This window comes from Panthera leo, chromosome E1 (genome assembly GCF_018350215.1).
Source record: "Panthera leo isolate Ple1 chromosome E1, P.leo_Ple1_pat1.1, whole genome shotgun sequence".
Lineage (NCBI taxonomy): Eukaryota > Metazoa > Chordata > Mammalia > Carnivora > Felidae > Panthera > Panthera leo.
In genome coordinates, this window is record NC_056692.1 from 13,493,423 (window position 1) to 13,519,776 (window position 26,354).

General features: G+C 38.9%; 2 protein-coding genes across 4 annotated transcripts in view; one reads left to right on the plus strand and one right to left on the minus strand.

Annotated features, from left to right (window-relative positions):
- Positions 1–11,403: 11,403 nt before the first annotated feature.
- The window catches only part of LOC122206469 (olfactory receptor 1L4-like), a 47,804-nt gene continuing 32,853 nt past the window's right edge, over positions 11,404–26,354 (minus strand). The window contains exons 1-4 of one of the 2 annotated variants that reach the window (XR_006196469.1): positions 21,199–21,334; positions 20,754–20,862; positions 11,694–11,777; positions 11,404–11,577 (exon numbers count right to left, since the gene is read on the minus strand). The gene's annotated coding sequence lies outside the window, so the exon portion shown is untranslated. Of the gene's footprint in view, positions 11,578–11,693; positions 11,778–20,753; positions 20,863–21,198; positions 21,335–26,354 lie in introns of those variants that run through there. The other variant, XR_006196465.1, reaches the window with a different exon arrangement.
- LOC122206471 (olfactory receptor-like protein DTMT) lies at positions 13,560–15,738 on the plus strand. Of its 2 annotated transcripts, XR_006196470.1 has the most exons (3): positions 13,560–14,534; positions 15,442–15,501; positions 15,591–15,738. XR_006196470.1 is itself a non-coding variant. In XM_042915681.1 (2 exons), the coding sequence occupies exon 1, from the start codon at positions 13,588–13,590 to the stop codon at positions 14,530–14,532; it is 945 nt and encodes a 314-aa protein (XP_042771615.1). In that variant the 5' UTR covers positions 13,560–13,587; the 3' UTR covers positions 14,533–14,534; positions 15,442–15,738. The 2 variants fall into 2 exon arrangements, 1 of the variants encoding a protein (XP_042771615.1); XM_042915681.1 differs by having other exon boundaries at positions 15,442–15,738.

Genomic DNA, 26,354 nt, shown 5'->3' on the forward strand with positions numbered 1-26,354 from the left:
ATCTTCTTGATGGATTGACCCCTCAATTATGATATAATGCCCTTCTTCATCTCTTGTTACAGTCTTTGCTTTAAAATATAGTTTGTCTGATGTAAGTATGGCTACTCCAGCTCTCATTTGACATCTATTAGCATGACAGATGGTTCTCCATCCCCTCGCTTTCAATCTACTGGTGTCTCTAGGTCTAAAATGAGTCTCTTGTAGGCAGCATAGTTGGCTCTTTTTTTTTTAATCCATTTTGATACCCTGTGTATTTTGATTGGAACATTTAGTCCATTTACATTCAGAGTGGTTATTGAAAGATATGAATTTACTGTCATTGTGTTGCCTGTAGAGCTGGTGTTTCTGGTGATGTTTTCTGTTCCTTTTTAGTCTTTGTTGCATTTGGTCTTTTTTTGTCTTTTTTTTTCTCCACTCAAAGAGTTTCCCCTTAAAATTTCTTGCAGGGCTGGTTTAGTGGTCACAACGTCCTTATTTTTTGTCTGTCTGGGAAACTCTTTATCTCTCCTTCTATTCTGAATGACAGGCATGCTGGATAAAGAATTGGTGGCTACATATTTTTCCCATTCAGCACGTTGAATATATCCTGCCATTCCTTTCTGGCCTGGCAAGTTTCTGTGGGCAGATCTTTACAGATCTGTCTTCACTTGTAGTTTGAGTACTTTTTTTACCCTTGCTGCTTTCATGATTTTTTTTTCCTGTGTATTTTGTGAATTTGACTATGATATGCCTTGGTGATAGTTGGCTTTTGTTGAATTTAATGGGAGTTTTCTCAGTGCTCCTTGTATTTTGATATCTGCGTCCCAGTTCTATAGCCCTGGAGCTGAAAGTTTGCACCCCTTCCTCTTCAGGAAAACTTCACAGAGGAGCAATTAATCACACGTCATTTCCATCAGAACCCTGCGTTCCCCCTGCCTGTGTCCAACTTTTTAATCTCAGGTTCGTGACTGAGCTTCAAAACTCCAAATTTAAGGATTCCTGCAGCACAGACCCATGCTCTTCCTCTAGGGGAGGGTCTTACCATGCTTTTGACTTTTGCTGGTCTGTGCAAAAAAAGCAGTGGCATGACAGTGCAGCTGTTCGGACTTTATGTCAGAACAGAAAGCCAGCACCCCTGCGTACTGCCCTCAACCTGAGGGAGTCCCCTCTCTTATGCCTGGAAATTGCACAGCCCATTTGCACAACCCATCTTCCTTGTGACCCAAGGGATCGTCAGACCATGCTGTCACTCCCGGGATTCTCTCCTGCTGTACCACTTGAGCGCCTTTAAGCCAGGCACTTCCCTCACTGGTAGCAGACTGCTAAAAGTTCAGATTTTGTGCTCCCCTGCTTATATTACTTTGCAGTAGCTTCTGTGAGCCAGCTCCCTCCTACTGCTGTACCCAGAGCAATATCTCCTCCTGTAAACTCTTCGCACTTTCTCCCTTCCAAAAGGTGGTTGCTTTTCTGTTCTAGTCTTGCAGCTTTCATTCTCTCAGACCCCTGATTTTTTTTGGTGTTCAGAATGATTCGATAAAACTAGCTGTGTTAAGGGATGAAACAAGCTTAGGGTTTCCCTACTCCTCTGCCATCTTAGCTCCAGGAGCCAGCCAGCTTTTTTTCTTTCTTCTCTTTTTCTTTCTTTCTTTCTTTTTTTTTTTATTTTGGCAAAAAACCCCACATAATATGAGATCTACCTTATTAGTGAATTTGTAATTGCACAGTAGAGCACTATTAACTCTATGCACTTTGTAGTAGGGCAGATCTCTAGGACTTTTGCATCTTGCATGATTGAAACTCTATACCCACTGAACAGCAACTCTTCATTTCCCTCTTCCCCAGCCCTGAGCAACCAGTATTCCACTTTGTGCTTCTATGGGTTTGACTACTTTAGAAACCTCATGTAAGTGGAATCATGCAGTAATTATCTCTCTCTAACTGTAATGTCTCTGTAACTGACATTAGCATAATATGTCCTCCAAATTTATGTTTTGTAGCATATGACAGATTTCTTTCTGTTTTAAGGCTGAATAATATTGTTTTATGTATATACTGCAGTTTCTTTATCCATTCATCCACTGATAAATGTTTAGGGTGTTTCTGTCTCTTGGCTAATCTGAATAATGCTGCAATGAATACGGGAGCACACATATCTTTTCAGGATCCTGTTTTCATTTCTTTTGAATAAATACCTAGAAGTGGGATTGTTGGATCATTTGAGAATTATATTTATAATTTTTGAGGAAATTCCACACTGTTTTCCATAGTGGCTCCACTATTTTATATTTCTACCAACAGTGCACAAAGGCTACAATTTCTCCATTTCCATACAAATACTTTCTATTTTCTGGTTGGTTTGTTTGTTTGTTTGTTGATAATGGCCATCCTAACAGATGTGAAGTGTTACTTCATTGTGGTTTTGATTTGTACTTCCCTGATGATTAGTCATGTTGAGCATTTTTTTTTCATATGCCTATGGGCCATTTATATGTCTCCTTTGCCCATTTTTAAATTTGGTTATTTTGTTTTTTCCTCCAGCTTTTCTTTTATTTTCTTTTTTTAAGTTTTTATTTAAATTCCATTTAGTTAACATGCAGTGTAATATCGTTTCTGGTGTACAATTTAGTAATTCAACACTTCCATACAACACCCTGTGCTCATCACAACAAGTGCCGTCCTTAATCGCCATCACCTATTTAACCCATCCCCCCTCTGGTAACCATCAGTTTGTTCTCTACAGTTAAGAGCCTGCTTCTTCGTTTTCCTCTCTCTCTTTTTTTCCTCTATGGTTGTTTGCTTTGTTTCATTTTTTTAAAGGTTATTTACTTATTTTTGAGAGAGAGAGAAAGTGTGAGCAGAGGAGGGGCAGAGAGAGGAAAGAGGGAGAAGAAGAGAGCCAAACAGGGTCCACACTAATAGTATGAAGCCTGATGCGGGCCTCAAACCCACCCACTGTGAGATCATGACCTGAGCCAAAGTCAGTTGCTTAACCAACTGAGCCACCCACGCGCCCACTTGTTTGTTTTGTTTCTTAAATCCCACATATGAGTGAAATCATATGGTATTTGTCTTTTTCTAATTGGCTTATTTCTCTTAGCATAATACTCCGTAGCTCCATTTATATTGTTACAAATGGCAAAATTTCATTCTTTTTTATAGCTGAATAATATTCTATTGGTTATATATACCACATCTTCCTTATCCATTCATCAGTCCGTGAACATTTGGCCTATTTCCATAATTGCCTATAGTAGATAATGCTGCTATAAACATTGGGTGCATGTATCCCTTTGAATTAGTATTTTTTTAAAATTTTTTTTAATGTTTATTTATTTTTGAGACAGAGAGAGACAGAGCATGAACGGGGGAGGGTCAGAGAGAGGGAGACACAGAATCTGAAACAGGCTCCAGGCTCCGAGCTATCAGCACAGAGCCCGATGCGGGGCTCTAACTCATGGACTGCGAGATCATGACCTGAGCCAAAGTCGGCTGCCCAACCGACTGAGCCACCCAGGAGCCCCGAATTAGTATTTTTTTATTCTTTGGGTAAATACCTACTACTGCAATTGCTAGATCATAGGAAGTTCTATTTTTAACTTTGAGGAACCTCCCTACTGCTTTCCAGAGTGGCTGCACAGTTTGCATTCCCACCAACAATGCAACAGGGTTCCCTTTTCTCCACATCCTCACTAATACCTGTTGTTTCTTGCATTGTTGATTTTAGCCATTTTGACAGGTGTGGGTGATATCTTATTGTAGTTTTGATTTGTGTTTCCCTGATGATGATTGATGTTGAGCATCTTTTAATGTGTCTGTTAGCCATGTGTATGTCTTTTTTTGGAGAAATGTCTATTCATGTGTTCTGCCTATTTTTAAATTGGATTATTTGGTTTTTGAGTGTTGAGTTGTATCAGTTCTTTTTATGTTTTGAATATGAACCCTTTATCAGATATGTCATTTGCAAATATCTTCTCCCATTCAGTAGGTTGCCTTTTAGTTTTGTTGGTTTTTTTCCTTCACTGTGCAGAAGCTTTTTATTTTGATGTAGTCCCAATAGTTTATTTGTGACTTTGTTTCCCTTGCCTCAGGAGACATATCTAGTAAGAAGTTGCTATGGCCAGGAGTGCATGGATGGCTCAGTTGGTTCAGTGTCCAACTTTGGCTCAGGTCATGATCTTGCATTTCGTGAGTTTGAACCCCACGTTGGACTCTCTACTGTTAGCACAGAGCCCTCTTTGGATCTGTCCCTCTCTCTTTGCCTCTCTTTCTCTCTCAAAAATAATTAAACATTTAAAAAAAGTTGCTATGGCCTATGTCAGAGGTTAATGCCTGTGTTCTCCTCTAGGATTTTAATGGTTTTCCTGTCTCACATTTAGGTCTTTCATCCATTTTGAATTTATTTTTGTGTGTGGTGTAAGAAAGTGGTCCAGTTTCATCCTTTTCATGTTGCTGTCCAGTTTTCCCAGCACCATTTTGGAAGAGACTGTCTTTTTCCCGTTGGATGTTCTTTCATGATTTCTAAAGATTTATTAGCCTTATAGTTGTGGATTTGAGTCTTCTCTCTCTTTTTTTTTTTTTTATGAGTCTGGCTAGAGGTTTATCAATTTTGTTTATCAATTCTTTTCAAAGAACCAGCTCCTGATTTCACTGATCTGTTCTATTGTTTTTTTAGTTACTATATCAGCTATTTCTGCTCTAATCTTTATTATTTTCTTCCTTCTCATGTTTATTCTTCTTTTTTCTAACTCCTTTAGGTATAAGGTTGAGTTGTTTATTTGAGATTTTTCTTGCTTCTTGAGGTAAGCCTGCATTGCTACAAACTTCCCTCTTAGAACCTCTTTTGCTGCAACCCAAAGGTTTTGGATGACTGTGTTTTCATGTCATTTATTTCCATGTCTTTTTGATTTCTTCTTTGATATCTTGGTTGACCCATTCATGTTTAGTAGCATGTTATTGTAACCTTCATGTATTTGTGGTCTTTCTAGATTTTTTCTTGTGGTTGATTTCTAGTTCATAACACTGTGGTCAGAAAAGATGCATGGTATGACTTCAGTCTTTTAATTTGTTGAGACTTACTTTCTGGGCTAATATATGATCTATTCTGGAGAATGTTCTGTGGGCACTTGAAAAGAATGTATATTCTGCTGTTTTAGGATGGCATAAATCTGTTAAATCCATCTGGTTCAGTGTGTCATTCAAAGCCATTGTTTCCTTTTTGGTTTTCTGTTTGGATAATGACCTGTCTACTGATGTAAGTGGGGTATTAAAAGTTGAAAGGGAATTTTCAAGGTAAGTTTGAATATGTGAAGTTTCTCTAACATGCTACCTTTAGAATCTAAACCACACCTAGACTTAACTCAATTTTATTTAAGTCTGGCTGATTCCTTTAAGACATGGTGTCAATCTTTTGCTATCCTAGTGTTCTCTTTCCCCTTTGCACACCTTCTAATAGGATATAAAAAGTTTGTGCATATATAGGATAAGTGAGCCTTAAGTACATTTTAATGAGAGTAGACAGTAGGTTCTTTGTATAAGGAAGGTTAGAGTTGGGAAAACCTGACAAAACACAAGAGAGGTAAGGAGTGGTGACATGCTCAGTTTATGACAAGATGTGGCATTGCATGAATTGTTTTCTTGTCTATGCTGAGGCTAGAGTCTGAGAAGTCTGTTGTAACAAATGTGGATGTAAGTTGATTTCCATTTTATGATTCTCAAATGCTTTCAATGTGGTAAAGTTCCCATTCAGCACTGCTTTTGATAAGTTGTGTTTTAATTTTTAAACTATTTTAAAAATAAATTTGAGATTTATTCTCTGACCTATATTTTATTTACAAGTGTTGCTTAGTCACTATTTTGGGATTTTTTCCAGCTATCTTTGTTATTGATGTCTAGTTTAATTCCACTGTGGTCTGACAGCAGACATTGTATGATGTCTATTCTTTTAAATTTGTTAAGGTCTGTTTTGTGGGCAGAATGCCTGATGAGCTTGAGAAGAATATGTATTGTGCTGTTGTTGAATGAAGTAGTCAGTAGATGTCCATTATGTCCAGTTGATAGGTGGTGGTGTTGAGTTCAACTGCATTTCTACTGATTTTCTACCTGTTGGATCTGTACATTTCCGAGGGATGGATTTTGAAGTCTCCAACTATAATAGTGAATTCATCTATTCCTCTTCTTCTAATGCAGTCCTTCTTGGTCTCTGTGGTACTTTAGCCTCAACTTCATGTCCTGATATTTTCACATGGTGTCTTGTCAATGGAAAGTTTGGTCTTCTGGTGAGAGAACTGAAGTTGGGAATGATTTATGTTGCTATCTTGATGACACCACTCCACAAATATCTTGCAATTTGTGACTTGAATTTTATCCTTAATGGTATCTTTTGATGTCTTAATGGTGTCTTTTGATGACAGAATTTTTTAAAATTGTTAAATGTAGAGCTTTTAATCAAAACAAAATTATTTTAAATCCAAGACACTAAAGATACTCTATACTGTCTTCTAGAAGATTTTATGTTCTATTCTATTTTTAAAATATTTATTTATTTTTGGGAGAGTGCAAGTGGGGAGGGCGGGTGGGGTGTGCAGAGGATCTGAAGCGGGCTGCGCGCTGACAGGCTGACAGCAGCAAGATCTCATGGGGAGATCATGACCTGAGCTGAAGTTGGACACTCAACCAACTGAGCCACCCAAGTGCCCTTGTTCCATTCTATTTTGAAAATCTTTCACATTCGCATCTACAATATACCTGGAAATGATTTTTGTATTTGGTATGAATAGGCATATCCAAATACTTGGAAAGTAAGCAACACATTTCTAAACAACCTATAGGTAGAGTAGGAAACCACAAGGGAAATTAGAAAATATTTTGAATTAAAATAAAGTGAAAGATGCATATCAAAATTAGTAGGATACAGCTAACTCAGTGCTTAAAGGAAAATCTATGGCACTGAATGCTTATATTACAAATGAATGAAGTTCTCAAATAAATGATCTGAGCTTCCAACCTAAAGATATAAGGAGGAAAAGAGGAAATTAGAGCAAGCACAAGAAAAGAAATAACAAAAAGAACAGAAATCAATGAATTGCAAACAGAAAAATGAGACAGAAAAAATGAAAACAAAAGTTGGTTCTTTGAAAAATTAGCTAAAGTAAATACACTTTTAGTCAGAATGATTAAGAGGAGAAAAAAGAAAAGGCACAAAGCATAAATATTAGGAAAGATATATAAGATGTCACTACAAAGCCCTATAGTCATTCAAAGAATAATAATGGAATACTATGAATAATCTTATGCCCATAAATGCTACAGCTCAGATAAAATGGGCAAATTTGTTGAAAAACACAATTTCCAAAGCCTACTCACAAAGAATAGATAACCTGAATCATTGTTTCTATTAAAGAAACAGAGTTTGTAGGTAAAAGCCTTCTGACAAAGAAAACTTCGGATGGCTTTACTGATCAATTATATGAAGGAAAAAGGATACTTTCTATGCAATTCTCCCCATATTTAGAAGAGGAGGAAATACTTCTCAAGTCATTTTATGAAGCCTTGATATCAAGACCAGATAAAGAAATTATAAGGAAACTATAGACCAATATTCCTCACGAACATACACACTAAAATCCTCATTAATGCAAACAGAATCTAACCATACATGAAAAGGGTTATATATCACTATCAAATGGGGTTTATCATGGGAATGAAAAGCTGTTCATTCAACATTCAAAAACCAATCAATCTAAACGATCAATCAATAAAGCAAATGGGAAAAGCCATATGATTTTAAAATCAGCATGGTGTTAAACCTCAAAGAAACCATTTAATTAAGGCTGTGTCCCAAAGTATAATTCTGTGGGTAAGTGTATTGTACAGTTGTTACCAAGTGACCCTTTGTTATTAAAAAGGGAGATTTACCTGGGAAAAAGAATCATCTGAACAAATGCAGAAAAAGCCTTTGACAAAAAATTCAACATTAATGTAACCAGTTTGTGATTAAAACTCTCAGCAAACTGGAAATAGAGGAAACTTCTTCCACCTAATGGAAGAGCAACTTCTAAAAAACTATAGCTAATATCATAGTTGATGGTGAGAGATTGAATACTTTCTCCCTAAGTTCAGGGACAAAGTAAAAATGTTTGCTCTCACCCTTGTTATTCAGTATTGTATTTGAAGTCCTAAGCAGTGAGAAAGGGCAAGGAAAACAAATAAAAAGTATATAGAGTGGAAAGTAAGAAATTAAACCATCTCTGTTCATAAACAACATGATTGTCTATTTAGAAAGTCCCAAAGAACATAAAAAATGGTTCTAGAATTAGTGAGTTTAGTAATAACATAGGATACAAGGTCAGTATATTAAGAAGTTTCATTTCTGTGTATAAATATAATATTAATATATTAAAATTATATTTATATCACCTAGAAATAAACATGTGTAAAGTGGAAGAAAAACTCTTTAAAGTACTATTTACACTAACACCAAAACATTTAATACTTAGGTATAAATCTTACACAATATATGAATGAACTATATCTTGAAAACTACCAAACACTGATTAAAGAAGTCAAATAAAAAAATGGGTAGATGTAAAATGGTCATGGATAGAAAACTCAATATTGTTAAGATGTCAACTCTTCCAAAACTGATTTAGAAATTGAACACAATTCCAATCAAAATTCCCAGTTTTTTGATACAAATTAACAATATGATTATAATATTCATATGTAAAGGCAAAGAAACTAAAAATTAAAACTGATTTTGGAAAAGTAAACAAACTAAAAGGACTCATGTTGCCTGGTTTCCAGACTTACTGTTAATTAAAATAATCAGGAAACTATGGTATTGGAGAAAATATAGAACTATTGATGAGTGTAACAGTATAGGATAGTACATAGAGTCCAGAAATAGATCCACTCAAGTGTTGTCCACTGATTATTGACAAAGATGCAAAGATAATTTATGGAAAATTATCTTTTCAATGAGCGGTGCTGGAAAAATCAGATTTCCATATGCAAAAAATAAAAATGAACCTCAATGCATACCTCACAATCTCTACAACAATTCACTCAAAATGGATCATGCACTCATACAAATATGAGTACTGAGAAAGTTCCCCCATAGCATCCTGTTTCGTGAGGTAAGAGAAGTCCCAGGGCAGAAAACAAGGAGCATGTGCAGCAGAATTGAGGTAACGTGCTGTCAGGTAGCTTCTGATAAAGCTCATTGAAGTCAGTGCAGTTACTGAAGCTGTGGCTAAAATAAAAAATGAAACTGAAGAATTGAAAATGGTGCACAAGCAGTGTCTTATATAGTTCTGAAGAGAGGAGTGATTCTATCAGGGGGTGGCTTTCCATAACGATGGTTTCACTGAATTAGAAATTGAGCCCACCATCTGGACATTTTGCTGTTCTTATGTGAACTGATGCACAAAGAGAAGAGTTGCCATTCTGCCTGAGGTGGTGATGTTGATTACTAAGGAGAATCTGGGTTGCTGTACACAAATGGTGCAGCTAGGATCATGTCTGAAATTCTGGGGAATTCTTTGGGTGCCACTTAAGATTTTGTCTAATAATAAATCTTAATGGAAACTATAACAACCTAATAAAGGCAAGACCAATGAGGGTACAGATTTCCTAGGAATGAAGGTTTGCATGATACTGCTAAGGAAAAAACTCCCATCCAGACAGAGATAATGGCGAATGAGAACATAGAATGTGTTAGTGAAAGAAGGATTTATAAATGTCACCTATGGCCTTGTGATCAATCACAGTACAAGGAAGAACTGGAAAATAAGAGGTAATCTGACACATAGGAAGAGTGGTAGAGATGATGGTGGTGACAGAGTTCTATGGAGATTTTCCAAGAGAGGTAATGAAGTAGAAGTACCTCAGTGGGATTCAGATCTGAGTTTCTTTTTCTATCTCTGCATGAGGAAGAATTGAACATAATCTGGGAGAGTTTAGATTTTCTCTTATTCCAGTACTTTCTATGTACCTGCATATGGTTGCGTCATAGAGATCTAATTTTTGTTAGCTGCAGGTTTAACTCTCCCCTTGAGAATGTTTATGAGGAACTAGGTTGTAGTGAGAGAGTATGCCACCCTGGGAATCTTTCAAAAATACTTGTCTTTCATGGCACTTTGTTCAAAGACCACTGATGACATCTTCTTGGCCATAGGATAAAGCCTCTTACATTGTAAGATGTTTCGGGCTATTCAGTCTGATCCCTTAATTTCCATGGCTTCTCCAACCATCCTTCTTCACCTCCCAAATTGTAGGCTCCAGCCCCACAGGACTACTGCCCATTCCCTAAACAGGCAGTGACTACTCATCCATATATGAGCTGCTCTCCATTGCCACCTTTAGTCAGGTGTGGTCAGTGATGTAGTCAATCACCACTCCAAGACTCTGAGAGCATTTATCTTAAGGAGTCCTGGGTAATTTCTGTGTCTTTAATGAGTTCCTTTAGGATCTAGACTCCTTTGGGATCCAGGGCCCTCTAGGGCCAGGGATGTGCACAATGGGAGATGTGATAAGGGATGCTGCAGACACAGGTGACAATTACAGAGGTTATCACTTCACATGTCTTAGTAAATAAAGGGAAACAGGACCTCAGGTTAGTGTCCAGGAGTCACCCTCAGACACACTGGGTAAGTTGGGCAGAGGGTGAATGAGCTGGTCTCTTAGGGTCCTTCCAACCTGAGGGTCTTGCTTTCCCAGGTTGTATGATGTTCTGTAGGATAGAGCTTCAGGTATGATAGCCCTCCTCTTCTTCACCTCCCTGCCTCCGAAGACATCCCCACATTCTAGAAATATTTCAGTTGATGTTCACCAGTTACAATCTTGTGGTCAATGATAGCATTTGTAAATATTACTGTGTCATGTATTCTTACAAGATTGTATAATTCCAATGTAATGATGGCTCTTGTGGTAGGTTAATTTAATGTAATAGTCTGAGCCCTTGTTTTATTTTAGAATCACCTTGGAGCTTTAAAAATCTTTGCACAGGCCTCCTCTAAGATTGTGATTATATATATCTGAGGGCACCCAGTAATGTTCATTTTTAAAAGCATCATAAATATTTGCTATTCAATGTGTAGCCCATGGACCACAGCATAACAGTCAGCAGGTGCTAATTAAAAATGTAAAACTGGCCCCCTGAACCAGAATCAGTGTTGTAGCAGAACTCCTGGGTGATTTGCATGAGCATTTAATTTTAGAAGTACTGTGCTAGGTGATTCTCATGTGCAGTCTAGTCTGAGAACTACTGACGATGGGTGAAGATGGTCATTGCATAATCAGTAGTAGCATCTGCAAGTGCTGTCTCTGGGTGGTGACTCCTTATCATACCCTCAACACCAGGGATGGATCCCGCTCATTTACTGGGAAGCAAAATTCTGAGAAAACAGCTGTATGATTTCCCCTAGATGTTTCTTCCCACTGTAATGCCAGTACATAAAATCCATGTGTAAAAGCTGTTAAATGTGGTTGGATCAAACAGCACCAGCAGGGTGAAAGTCTTAGCACGTGGACTCTCCGTTATGTCTTTGATGAAGGAGCTTCCCACATCTCTTGGTGGTTCTCCTCTGCTTTCTTTGTCAGCTTTGAGACACACGGAGGTGTATTAGTCAGGGTTCTCCAGAGAAACAGAACCAATAGGAGATTATATCTATATCTATTGTTATATATCTATAAACACAGTTGTATATCTCTATTACCTGTATCAGATGTATCAGTGATAAGAGTAGTGTTATCTGAGGTGCTCCAACATTTTCCATGGGTGCAGTATTACATTCATAAATCTGTAACAAAGTGACAAATTCAGTGCTAAATGGTGAAGCTAGTGAGTTCTTGTTTTGAGAGCATTTAGTAGGAGTAGATATTCTAACAGGAGTTTTCTGTCTTTAGTTTTCATTATTACTGTTATTTTAGAGAGTGGGGGGAGTGGGAGAGAGGGGCAATGGGAGAGAGAGAGAGAGAGAGAGAGAGAGAGAGAGAGAGAATGAGAAAGAGAGAATCTGAAGCAGGCTCCACACTCAGCATGGAGCCCAAAGTGGAGCTCTATCCCACAACCCTGGGATCACGACCTGAATTAAAATCAAGAGTCAAACACTGAACCAACTGAACCACCAGGTGCCCCAGGAGTCTGCTGTCTTTAAAGTTGAAGGAATGCATGTCTCAGCCTGAAGCACAGCCAATGAATATTTATGAAACACTGGCTACATCCAGGCACCGTGCCAGGTGCTGGCACTTCTGCAGTCATGAAGGCAGACATGACCTTTCCTGCATGAAGTTTACAGTCCACTGGGGAGGACAGCTATACACAATCCCCTGGGCATTTAGTGCTTTGGGGACAAGCACAGGATGCTGTGGAAACATAGCAGCAGGTTCTCACTTGGTCTGGAGGGCACAGGAGAGGTATAGCTGAGTAAGTGACATGTAATATGCCTGAAGGATAAGTAGGGAAAACCAGGTGAAGAGGGAGCAGGGGGAGGAAGATGCTAGGCAGGGGGGACAGCAAGTGCAAAAGTCTGGAGGCAAGAAATTGTGACTTTCAAGTGCAGCATTTTTGGAGAGGTGAGTGTGAGTGCCACAGTGGGGCCAGGTGAAGCTGGTGGAAGTAGGCCAGGGTCAGGTCATGAAGCACCTTTCGTGCCTTTGAAAGGAATTTTGCCTTTATCTTAAGAGCAATGAGAATCTATGAAGACTTTAGGGAGAATGATGATCAGATTTTCATCTTATAATGCCACAGTGCAAACAAAGGATATTAAAGGAGATTATTCAAGCATGGATGCAGGGAGATGAGTGAAGAGGCTGTTCCAATATTGCAGACATGATGTTAGCCCAGCCAGGGTAGTGATGGTGGAGATAAGGAGTGGATGAATGAGAAAGAGATTTACATGGCAGCATCTTAAGGATGTGTTGACAGATTGGATACTGATAATGAGAGAAAGGAGGGAATGAAAGAGAACTCAGGTGTACGACTGGTATACCTGGATTCCTTTTTGGTGAGCTATGGGGACCTACAGGGGGAGGGAATTGGGACTGGGAGATGGCCAGGGTAACATCATGTTTCTTTTGGGATCTGCTGAGCTTTAAATGCATGTGATAAGTCTCAGGGAAGATAATCATTAAGTAACTAGGTTACAAAGTCACCTACACCTGAGGATTAAATGGTTATCAAATCCATTAGAGTAGATGAGTTTTTCTTGGTGGTATATGTAGCACTGTAAGAGAATAGTGTTTAGGAGAAAGCCCTGGAACATCAACATGAAGAGATTGACAAAACAGAAATCAGAGTTACGGAGGATGCCTGGTCAGGTAGATATGAGGAAAATGAATATATGTGTCTCAGAAGGTAATGGATAAGATTGTTTTATAAAAGTTGAGATATTGTTACATGTTAAAGAGAAGTGAAGAAAAGTCATTTCCAATCATAGACATTCTGACTGTAGAGATTTGGAGTATAGGAATGGTAATTATTGTGATGAGAGTGATGTAAAGTATCTTTGCAGAGCACCCAGCAGGCCATGTATCATAGAAATATGTTCATTTTTAAATTCAGGTTTTAATGGACACTATAATTTCTTCCTAAAATGCTGAAGACAGAGCATGACAGGAAAGAATCAAACTGTTGTCTTAGAATTCCTCCTCCTGGGCCTGCCCATCAAGTCAGAGCTGCGAGACCAGTTCTATGCCCTGTTCCTGCTCATGTATGTTACCACCATCCTGGGGAACCTGCTCATCATCGTCCTCATTCGCCTGGACTCCCGCCTCCACACGCCCATGTATTTGTTTCTCAGCAACTTGTCCTTCTCTGACCTCTGCTTCTCCTCTGTCACAATGCCCAATCTGCTGCAGAACATGCAGAGCCAGGTCCCGTCCATCCCCTATGCCGGCTGCCTGACCCAGATGTACTTCTTCCTATTTTTTGGAGACCTGGAGAGCTTCCTCCTGGTGGCCATGGCCTATGACCGCTATATGGCCATCTGTTTCCCCCTGCACTACACCACCATCATGAGCCCCAAGCTCTGTCTCTCCTTGGTGGTGCTGTCCTGGGTGCTGACTGCTGCCCATGCCATGTTGCACACCCTGCTCATGGCCAAGTTGTCCTTCTGTGCCGACAACATAATCCCCCACTTTTTCTGTGACATGTCTGCTCTGCTGAAGCTGGCCTGCTCTGACACTCGAGTCAATGAGTTGGTGATATTTATCATGGGAGGGCTCATTCTCATCATCCCATTCCTACTCATTGTCATGTCTTATGCACGGATTGTGTCCTCCATCCTCAGGGTCCCTTCTGCCAGGGGCATCCGGAAGGCCTTCTCCACCTGTGGCTCCCACCTCTCTGTGCTGTCTCTTTTCTATGGGACAGTTATCGGCCTCTACTTGTGCCCTTCAGCTAATAATTCTGCTGTTAAGGAGACTGTGATGGCCGTGATGTACACTGTGGTCACCCCTATGCTGAATCCCTTCATCTACAGCCTGAGGAACAGAGACATGAAGGGAGCCCTGGGAAGAGTCTTTTGTGGAAAGAAAATTCCCTTCTCTGTATGATGGTAACATTTGGTATTTTTACATATTTCTATCTAGTAGATATAATAATATTGGAATATTATCCCAGATTTTTTTCCCTTACCATGGAAACTTTCTGCTAAAATCACATACTAAATTCAATATGTAAAAGAGATGAAGTGGAGGTGTATAGTTGAAGGAGGGAAGAGAGGTCTTGGTGACCTGCTGGCTAAGCCTTCTCTTTGTGTTTCCTCAGTGATCCTGAAAAAGTGTACTTTAAAAACTCCTGTTTTAAATGATCTTCATGCCTTATAGTCTTTAACTAATTTATCATAGGAGACTATGTTTTTTTTAAGCCTGAACTCTGCTTTGATTATGGTATAATTTAAAAATAATTCTCTATATTCTTAGGTCAAAACTAAATAAGCTCCACCATATCCACCTCCCAGCTTCCCTCTAAACATCTCCTACTTACCTCTCTCTGCACAAGATTCACATCACTTTATCTCTCAACCTTTTCCCCCTCTTACTTATTTTCATGTCTACTCTGTTTTCTGACCTGGCCTGACCTGAAATGGAGTTTTCTAGCCCTTTGCTACAGGAGTGTATTTTGTCTTTACCTGGGAATAACTAATACCCAGGGGACCTAAAACTGATTTCCCCAGGAATGGCGAAAGAAGCTGGAAGCTAGTAGACAAATTCAGAGTTTAAGGATACCTCTTTTCTGTTTGATATTTTGGACCTTATAAAAGAACTTTATATCTGTATGTTTACACTACCATCACCCTCATGACAATTCCAAGGATTGGGGTAGATATTATTACTGTTTCACAGACTGAAAAATATAGCATTCAATTACTTGCCAAGTCACACAGTATGTCAACTGTTGAATCTATGGAAGATCCTAGACTAAGTAATTCTATAATTTCTTCTCATATTCTTTCACTTTAGAAAGAAGGGGAGCAGCCATTAAAAACAAGACAAAACAAACCTCTCTTAGCTTCATTTATGGTATGGACTAGTTTTCCAACCTTGGTCCATATGTATCCTCAGCTGTCCCCTTAAGTTATGGCATCCAAACCCACCACTTGGATCCTCAGGTATGTTCTGGTGACTTCCACATCTCTATCTGAAGCCAAGACTCTTCTCAAGAGTTCCAGACCATTATTCTCATCTATCCATTGGATGTCTCTACTTGAGGGTTTATGAACACTTCAAGCTCAACATGCACATTATTAAACTCTTTATGTTCCCTCAGGTCTGCTCTTTGTCCTTTATTCTACATCTTGATTTCTGATGTCACCTTCTACCCAGTTACCTTAACAGCCACCTATGTATATGTATATATGTTCATAAAAGTCGATTATAGTTTATATAATCTTGCATTATACATTTTCATTTAATATTTCATTTCTTGAAATATTTTATTATATTTATGAGGTAGCTAGCTAAGGTAACACTAGTTGCTATACTGGATAAATTCTGAAATCTCATTGCCATCATACAACAAATATATAGTGGCAAGAAAAAGATTAAATTAATGCACTTCCATCCGTAACAAAAATTCCATTAAAAAAGACAATGAAAAATAGATCCTGTTCTCAATAGCAATGGGAATTATGTGCAAGAACATAAGAAGAAAACTTTAAAACTTTACTGAAAGATATAAAAGAATACCACAATAAGTGGACATTTACAGTGACCCAGGATGCCTCATTTTAAACAGCTTTTGAGGAGTAAATTTTATATACTAAAATCAATCCATTTAAAATTGTGCATTTTGATGAGTTTTGAAATGTCAATATTTTAACAATATCAGTTCTCCTCATATACATTCAATACAATCTAAATCAAATTCTCAAAGGAATTATTTTAGTGGAAACTGACAAGTTTATATTGATGTGTGTTTGACATATTTGACCACATAAAAATAAGAAACTTATCTAGGAGAAAAGATAACACAAACAAACTTGAAAGAGACGTGACAGTTACATGTCTAACAGACACAATATTAAAATTCAGAATATACAAAGAACACCTACAAGTAATATAAGAATAAAATAAACCGAATACCTCAAATAACCAAAGCAATCTTGAAAAAGGAAAATAAAACTGGAGGCATCACAATTCTAGATTTCGAGTTATATTACAAAGCTGTAGTGATCAAAATAGTATAGTATTAGCACAAAAATAGATAGTCAAGTCAATGGAATAGAACAGAAAACCTATAAATAAACCCACAATTATATAGTCAATTAATCTTCAATAAAAGAGGAAATAATATACAGCGGGAAAAATACATACAGTCTTTTCCCACAAATGGTATTGGGAAAACTGGATGGCAACATGCAAAAGAATGAAACTGGACCACTTTCATACATCATGCCCAAAAATAAATTCAACATCAATTAAAGACCTAAATGTGAGACCTGAATCCATAAAAATCCTAGAAGAGAGCGTGGGCAGTAATTTCTCTGACATCTGCCATAGCAACGTTTTTCTGCAGTATGCCTCCTGAGGCTAGGATAATAAAATAAAAAATAAGCTATTGGGACTACTTTAAAATAAAACGCTTCTGCACAGCGAAGGAAACAATCAACAAAACTAAATGGGGGAAGATATTTGCAAGTGACATACCTGATAGAGGGTTAGTATCCAAAATATATAAAGAATTGATACAACTCAACACCCAAGAAACAGATGATCCAAAAAATCCCCAAAACACAAAAATGCAAATAATCCAGTTAAAAAATGGGCAGAAGACGTGAACAGACATTTCTCCAAAGAAGACATACAGGTGGCTAACAGACACATGCAAAGATGCTCAACAACACTCATCATGAGGGAAATGCAAATTGAAACTACAATGAGATATCACCTCACACCTGTAAGAATGGCTAAAATCAGAAACACAAGAAACAAGAGTTGGTGAGGGTGTGGAGAAAGAGGCACATTTGTGCACTGTTTTGTGTTTTTTTTTTTTTAATTTTTTAATGTTTATTTATTTTTGACAGAGAGAGCATGACCTGGGGAGGGAAGAGAGAGAGGGAGACACAGAATCTGAAGCAGGCCCCAGGCTCTGAGCTGTCAGCACAGAGCCTGACATGGGGCTCAAATCCACAAACTGTGAGATCATGACCTGAGCCGAAAGTCGGACACTTAACCAACTGAGCCACCCAGTGCCCCCACATTTGTGCACTGTTAGTGGGAATGCAAACTGGTACAGCCACTCTGGAAAACAAAATCAGTGTTCCTCAAAAAGATAAAAATAGAAGTATTCTATGATCCAGTAATTGCAGTACTGGTATTTCCCCCCAAAATACAAAACACTAATTCAAAGGGATACACATGTACCTTTGTTTAAAGCAGCATTATTTACAACAGCCAAGATATGGAGGCAACCCAAGTGTCCATTGATAGATGAATGGTTAAAGAAGATGTGGTGTATAAACACAATGGAATATTATTCAGTCTCTTAACTATAGAGAATAAACTGATGGTGAACAGAGGGATGAGGGAAATAGGTGATGGGGATTAAGGAGTGTACTTGTCATGATGTGCACTGGGTGATGTATGAAATTGTTGAATCATTATATTATATACCTGAAACTAATATGACACTGTGTGTTAACTCTACCTACCGGAATTAAAAGAAAAACTTAATAAATAAAAAATATTAACAGAAAATTCATAAAGAACAAACAGTATGAGTATGAAAATATTCAATTATATTGAAAATTATAAAGGATAATACAGTGACCAACTCTGTGCCAACATTATGCATTTTCAAATATTTGTCAAGTTTGTTTCAGATCTTGATTTTTCTTTAAAAAGCAAACAAACAAACATACAGGGGAGCCTGGGTGGCTTGGTTGGTTGAGTGGCTGACTCTTGGTTTCAGCTCAGGTCATGATCTCACAGTTCATGAGCCCTTGGTTGGGCTCTGCGCTGATGGCCTGGAGACTGCTTGGAATTCTCTTTCGTCCTCTCTCTCTCTGCCCCTCTCCTGCTGTGTGTGCTTTCTCTCTCTCAAAAATAAATGAATAAACATTGAAAAACACACATATATAGTTAGTCTACCATATATACTTGTTCCAAGTCTCAACCTCATCTTGTGTCCTAAAGCATGGTAAAAACACATGTTGTGTTATAATTTTACTAAATAACTGCTGATTCATAATAAAAAGAATAAACATAATTGATAAATTTATAAATGACTGAATTTCTATTTTATTTTTTTAAATTTCTATTTTTATAACAAGATGCGGGGATAGAGATTTTAAAGATGAAATCCTATGTCATTACACCTGTGACATTCAAAACAAAAGCTCCAGGCTTAATTTCAAATTAGTTTGTTTTTCTTATACTCCATCCATTGCTCAAATTTGTTCATATTTCATTTGTTCATATATACATCCAATATCAAACTCTCTCTTCCTCACTCCCTCCCCCCTCTCCCTCTCCTTTTTCTTTTCTGTTGGAAAACAAGAAGCCGGGGGCACCGTAAGAATGTCCTGAAGGAAAAGGACAGAACAGCAAGGAACTGAAAGCAGTTTCATTCCCAGGTGGAAAGCCGCAGGGACTGCTCATCCCCTCCAGGAGGACATCATATGGGCACCAAGCCAGGGATAAGAATGTTTTGTCTGGTGCCAGACATACTCCTGACCCAGTATGGAATACACTGCAGGTGCATGACCTGTCCAGATGCCAAATACCATGTTGTATGTGCTCACTGTTATCAGACAAATTGCAAAAATATGCTTGAGCCAGGGGACCGGTGCTTCTGTTCCTGGGGAGTCTTAGCCCCCTGCTTTGTAATTCTCTCGTCACCGCACCTTTAGGCCTGTCTCTCTTCCCTTTTCCTTTCCTTCCTTCTTCTTTTTAAAATGACTGATCTGTGTTGAATCACTATGTTGTGCACCTGAAGCTACTATAACACTGTATGTTAACTAACTGGAATTAAAATAAAAACTTAAAAAATAAAATGGCTGATATATTTGAGATAATTTTCAGACATCAAAGCACATAGCCACTATATTCCGCATTCAGGATCTCCTAGAAACAAGAACATTTTCATACATAGTTACATTATCACACTTAAGAAATTTAACATTAATATACATATATTTAATACAATCTACATACAAATTTCCCAATGAAAAAGACTTGTTTTTTATTAGAGATTTGTTAACATACAATTCACATACTATACCATTCACCCATTTAAAATATACAATTAACTATTTTTTATGTATTCACAGAATTGTGCAACCATCATCATAATTAATTTTAGAACGTTTTCATCACCCACCCCCCCAAATCCCATTAACAATCACTACCCATTTTTCCCTAGAAATCACCAATCCATTTATGTCTCTATAGATTTGCCTAGTCTTGATATTTCATATAAATAGAATCATATAATATGTGGCTTTTGCGATTGGCTTCTTTTAATTGGCATAATGTTTTCAAGGTTTATCCATATTGTGTATGTATCAGTACTTTATTGGTGAATACTATTCCATTGTATGGATATATCACATTCTCTTTATCCAGTCATCAGATGATGGCAGTTTCCACATTGGGTCTATTGTGAATAGTGCTGCTATGAACATTCATATACAAGTATTTTTTTTTTATAACTTCTGTTTATTTGTTTGTTTTTGGTAAACACAAGGGGTGGAATTGCTGGATCATATGGCAGTTGTACGCTTAACTTTTTTGAGGAATCACCAGACTGTACCACTCGCCTTCCTCCTTCCCAATGACCCCCATCGTCTACCCTCCTCCCAGAGCATGAACTATACCTCAGCCACACTGAACTTCCTTTATTTTTAAAAAGCTCCAGGCTCTCTCACTTGAGTTTTTCCATATACTATTTCCTCTCTAGATACTTTTATTTTCTTTTTCTGGAAAACTCCTCAGATTCGCTTGAATTTCCTTAAAATACAAAACAAAACAAAATAAAACATGTTTCCTCTGACCTAACAGATAAAGGTGTCCTTGATATGCACTCTTATCACATCTTTTATTTCCCCTGTGAGGACATTTGTAATGCTTGGTAGGAGCTTGTTTAGTTGCATGTCTGCCGGCTAGACTATAAGCACTTTGAGGGCAGGCAAAGAGAAATACGTGGCTCAGAGCGTTGCACATGGTAGTTACCCAGTAAATATTTTTAGAAGGAATGCATTAATGATGTAATAGATTAAGTATTTCCTGGGTGGGTCAACACAATGCTTGCTATCATGGAGTTTAAAGCCCACCTGAGAAGAGAAGGTTGGTATAAATGGAAGCGGTCATTGGACAACATCTAATAGCGGTGGCCAGATGCCACAGTATTTGACTCTGATAACTATTGTAGAAGGCCAGATCCTGCAAAAGATAGAGAAGGGAGATATTAGTGTGGGCTTTAATGGTTGGGGAAAACTTTCCTGAGAAGATCAGACTTAGAGTGAACCCAGAGTTCTGTCTCAGGGTTTAGAAAAATGCAGACGCAAGGGTGGGGGCAAGCACTGGGTTTGATACTAATAAGTTTCTTTGGGACCCAGGGATCCCAGGAGTCAGGCCATTATAGAAGAGAGTCAGGAGACAATGGCAGAGACTCCAGCCTAACATGTATGATGGAGAAGTAACAAACAGGAAGCAGGTTCTGGAGCCACAGTCAGAGAAGCTGGGTAAGCTGGGAGGGAGTTCAGAAGAGGTAGTTACTTTAAAATCCCGTGCAACAGATGTTAAGATTCCAAAATTCTGTAGTGCAGTTCTTGCAGGATGATTTAGAAGTCGTCAGCTTCATTGTTTTCCTCTCTCAACAGTGATTCCCGTCTCCAAATGTAACTGGGAATCACCAGAGCTGTTGTTAATGGGAAAAAATAAATCGTATGTTTGTGGAGTCCTTTATCCTTTGCAAGTGCCAGTCATTCCAAACCCACAGTTCTGTAAGGTGTGTAAGATTCACTGATGATGGAGTGTAAGGTTGCAAAAGTTCAGCAGTTTGCCAAGGTTACTAGCCTGTAATGATGGAGTCTGACTTCTGTTGGTTCCTAAATATCTTGCTTGGGACTGAGGTAAACAGGGTATAAGAGACCATTTGGGGAACGCCTCTCCATGAAGCTGGCTTTCCCCACTCTCCACAGAGTTATCCTAATATTAATATCTTTAGCTAGGGATAGATTCAACTCATAACTTGAGAGGAAATCCTCACTATTGGGTTCCAAATATTTGTCCCTTCTGGGCCAGTAGCTTCTTCTATCCCACAGTGCTCCTTTACCTTTTCTCTACCTGTACCAACATGCTGGGCTCATGGGTGAAAGGGAGATGAGGGCAGGGGTACTTGGGAAAACACTGCATCCTCATCACAGAACTTGATGATGACAGTGGTCTTACTAATACCACACTTCGTCTCAACTTACCTTGGCATGATAAATTAGGTACTGCTGTGTTTCTATTAAGCTGATTAGGGAATTCAGACTAAGGGAGATTAAGCTTCTTGGCCAAGGTCACAAAGCAGGTATGGGGGTAGTAAGGTGACCCCATGCTGCCTGGCTCCAGGGCCCACCACTTAAATACTGTAAACACACACTGGGGTCCTCCCAGCCTCAGCCACGTCAGCTGCTGTCCCCAGAATGTCCATTTCGTTCTTACTCTCTTCTAACTCTTGCTTCCCTGACTAATGTCTCCTGAGTCAATCAAGTCTTAAAAGGGAAAAGAGACAAGCTTTTCACGTGGGTTGGGGTAGCCATTTTTCCAGTAGTTCCAGTGTTAGGAACTACAGTGTTGGGGTCTAGCGCCTGCAGATGATGAGAGAACATCTATTGACTTCTAATCTGAAGCAACTCAGACCTTTGTGTCACTCTGCAGTTTGGGCAGACCCCTGGTTCTAAACAGCCCCCAGGCTGAGACGGGTATGCAACACGGGCTCAGATCAGTCTGGGCTCATCATTTCTTTCCCTACACCCACTGAGGTGGGTGGCTGAGAGGGTGTGTAAGCCAGGTAGGCGGACAAACAAATGGGTTTTCCTTTGGAGTAGGAGTGCTGGGTGCAGACCAGCGAGAAGGATGAGGCTGCTGACGGGTAGGTGGGGGTAGAGCCGCCACTTGGTTTTGTACACGCCTTCTTCCAAGTAAAGCTTGTGGAGGGGAAGCTCAGGAGAACAGCTGAGTGCTCAGGGTTCTGGTGGCCCTTTGATCTGTTTACGTCCCAACTGCTCCCTGGCTACAATCTTCTTCAGCCTCAATGGTGGACTCACAAGGGGCACAGACCCCATGAAGGTGAAGGAGAAAGCATTGTGGGGAGGCTCAGATTAGGGGACTTCACTGCTGTGCTTGCTGTGGTGACCAGACCTTTGCTAGAGTTTTATCTCCCCCTGTGTCTGGCCCCATTGGCTTCATTAGGAGACTGCCTCAGCAAAGTCTCCCAGTTACTTAATAGGCCAGCATGCCTGGGATGATGTCTAGGTTTGGGTTGTGATCAAGTGTTTCATGTCTTTTTTTAAATTTTTTTAAATGTTTATTTATTTTGAGAGAGAGAGAGAGAAAGAGAGAGAGAGAGAGAGAGAGAGAGAGAGAGAGAGAGAGAGAGAGAATGAGTGGGGGAGGGGCAGAAAGAGAGGGAGACACAGAATCCGAAGCAGGCTCCAGGCTCTGAGCTGTCAGCACAGAGCCCGACACGGGGCTCGAACTCGAGAACTGTGAGATCATGACCTGAGCTGAAGTCAGATGCTTAACTGACTGAGCCACCCAGGCACCCCTAAGTGCTTCATATCTTAATATCCGGGACCCATCTGTGTTCCTCAGAATTTGTTGTTTACACTCCCTTCCACCCTCCCAATGTCCCTGTGATCTAATTTTTTCTTCTACAAATTTGAGAGTTTTCTAGTGCTTCTGGGAGAAATGGACCATTTATTTTCTAGGCAGGTCTCTCCATAGCTTGTGTTACATGAGAGTCAGTTACTCTGATGAACTTTTCCTCAGTCTGATTCCCACTGATTCATATGATCTAGTTCTCAAAACTTCTGGCATGCCAAGGCACCATTTTCCAGCACTCCTACTCACTTTTTTTTGTTTTGTTTTGTTTTGTTTTTTACATTTTGTTGTAATTGGCTACAGAGTATGCCATAGAGAAGCTATACTTTAGATCTGTATTGTTCAATCTGGTAACCACTAGCCACATGTTACTATTGAGCAGTTAAGTGTGGCTAGTTCCAATTGAGATGTGCTGTATGTACAAAATCCACACTGGATTTCGAAGAAAATAGATGTGTGAGTTTTTAGCGTACAGGTATTGATTATGTGTTGAAATGATGGTATCTTGGATATCTTGACGTTAATAAAATACATAACAAAGATTAACTTCACCTGTTTCTTTTTGCCTTTTTATTTTCTTTTATTTTTTTACATATAATTTTTTAAATGTTTTATTTAGCTTTGAGAGACAGAGAGAGGCAGAGCATGAGCAGGGGTGGGACAGAGAGAGAGGGAGACACAGAATCTGAAGCAGGCTCCAGGCTCTGAATTGTCAGCACAGAGTCCGAGTCAGGGCCCGAACCCATGAATCATGAGATCATGACTTGAGCTGAAGTCAGACGCTTAACCAACTGAGCCACCCAGGCACCCTGCTTTTTGCCTTTTAAATTGTGTTTATTGAGGGGCGCCAGGGTGGCTCAGTCATTTGAGTGTCCAACTTTGGCTCAGGTCATGATCTCACTGTTTGTGGGTTCAAACCCCACATCAGGCTCTGCACTGACAGCTCAGAGCCTGGAGCCTGCTTCAGGTTCTGTGTCTCCCTCTCTGCCCCTCCCCTGCTCCCATTCTCTCTCTCTCTCTCAAAAATAAATAAATGTTAAAAAAATTAAAAATAAATAAAAATAAAACGTGTTTATTGAAAATTTAAAATTGCCATTTTATTTTTATTTTTTTTAATTTATTTTTAATTTACATCCAAGTTAGTTAGCATATAGTGCAACAATGATTTCAGGAGTAGATTCCTTAATGCCCCTTACCCATTTAGCCCATCCCACCTCCCACAACCCCTCCAGCAACCCTCTGTTTGTTCTCTTTATTTAAGAGTCTCTTATGTTTTGTTCCCCTCCCCATTTTTATATTATTTTTGCTTCCCTTCCCTTATGTTGATCTGTTCTGTGTCTTAAAGTCCTCAAATGATAGAAGTCATATGATATTTGTCTTTCTCTAATTTCACTTAGCATAATACCTTCTAGTTCCGTCCACATAGTTGCAAATGGCAAGATTTCATTCTTTTTTTTTAATGTTTACTTATTTTTGAGAGAGAGAGAGAGAGAGAGAGAGAGAAACAGAGCATGACCAGGGGAGGGGCAGAGAGAAAGAGGGAGACACAGAATCTGAAGCAGGCCCCAAGCTCCGAGCTGTCAGCACAGAGCCCCATATGGGGCTTGAACCCACAAACCATGAGATCATGACCTGAGCGGAAGTCGGAGGCTCAACTGACTGAGCCACCCAGGCTCCCCTTGATTTCATTCTTTTTGATTGCCGAGTAATACTCCATTATCTTCTTTATCCATTCATCCGTCGATGGACATTGGGGCTCTTTCCATACTTCGGCTATTGTTGATAGCACTGCTATAAATTGGGGTGCATGTGCCCCTTCGAAATAGCATACCTGTATTTCTTGGATAGATACCTCTTAGTGCAATTGCTGGGTCATAGGGTAGTTCTGTTTTTAATTAAAATTGCCACTTTAAATGTGTTTATTGAAAAGTTAAATGTGTTTATTGAAAATTTAAAATTATATTGAAAATATAAAATTTAAAATGCTCACATTTGTGGCATATATTTTATTGCCAGTGGACAGTGCTGCTTTAGATTAACCACCATGCTTCATTCTGATTGCCTCCAGAGTCTTGAGGATTTAAAATTTCTACCATTATGTATGATGTTGACTCTCGATAAGTTAGATCTTTTTATTATGTATTTTTGGGAATTCTCAGAAAAATGCCCTATGTGTGTCCTGAGACACCCTACTTAATGGTTGTGTTTCTTCTTAAATTAGTCAAAACTGACCAACTATTTTTTCTTAAGCAAGGGCACTGGTGTCTTTAAGTGTCCTACAAAAAAAAAAAAAACAGGCTTCATATTTGCAATGAAGTAGGAGAATATGCAGAGATTGTAAATCTGTTCAGAGTCCCTTTGGTTTAAAAATAATACAGGGCAAGATGAGAGTGTGTTTGATGTCCTCATGGTCTGCTCCGAGTAAAGCTGTTGAAGATATGAGAACAGTCTGTGCCGATGCCAGCAGTCACCCAGTGTTGCCAGCAGAACTTGATGGTAAACGTAGGGCAAGCAACCCACTGTTGAGTTCCGAGGCCCTGAAAGTATTTGAACAGTTGAAGAAGCCTTGCTGGGAGCAGTGTGGTTGAGACCTGGCATTACAGTTAATGGGGAATTAAAGGAGAACAAAATCTTGTGATAGGATTAAATCTCTTGATGGAGTCCTATGATTTCCATTTCACTGTGATCTAGAGAATGAAAGTATGCTCACATCTGGAGAGGGGACACAATCCAATTTTGGCAGATCCTAGCACATTATATTAAGGAAGTAATCTCTTATTTTATTCTGAGCTTTGATCAGGAATTGGTATTGATATTTTTCAATTGCCTTTTGGCTGTGGTTCATTAATACTAATTTTTTAAATTAAACATTAGCTTTTTTTCAAATATGAAAATTTGGAATTATTAGTGTTTTAGGCTTTTCATATCCATTTCTATAGGTGGAATTGTTCTATAATTCTATTTTCATGTCTTTCCCCCCACTCTGTTTCAGTAAATTATGTAGCTTTCTATTTAATTTTAGGCTCTGGAATGCTTTATGTAGAGCCTGGGGATTATCGTTC

Bases quoted from the DNA above. Each gene is read 5' to 3' on its own strand.
- LOC122206471 (XM_042915681.1), top strand. From the start codon at position 13,588: ATGACAGGAAAGAATCAAACTGTTGTCTTAGAATTCCTCCTCCTGGGC.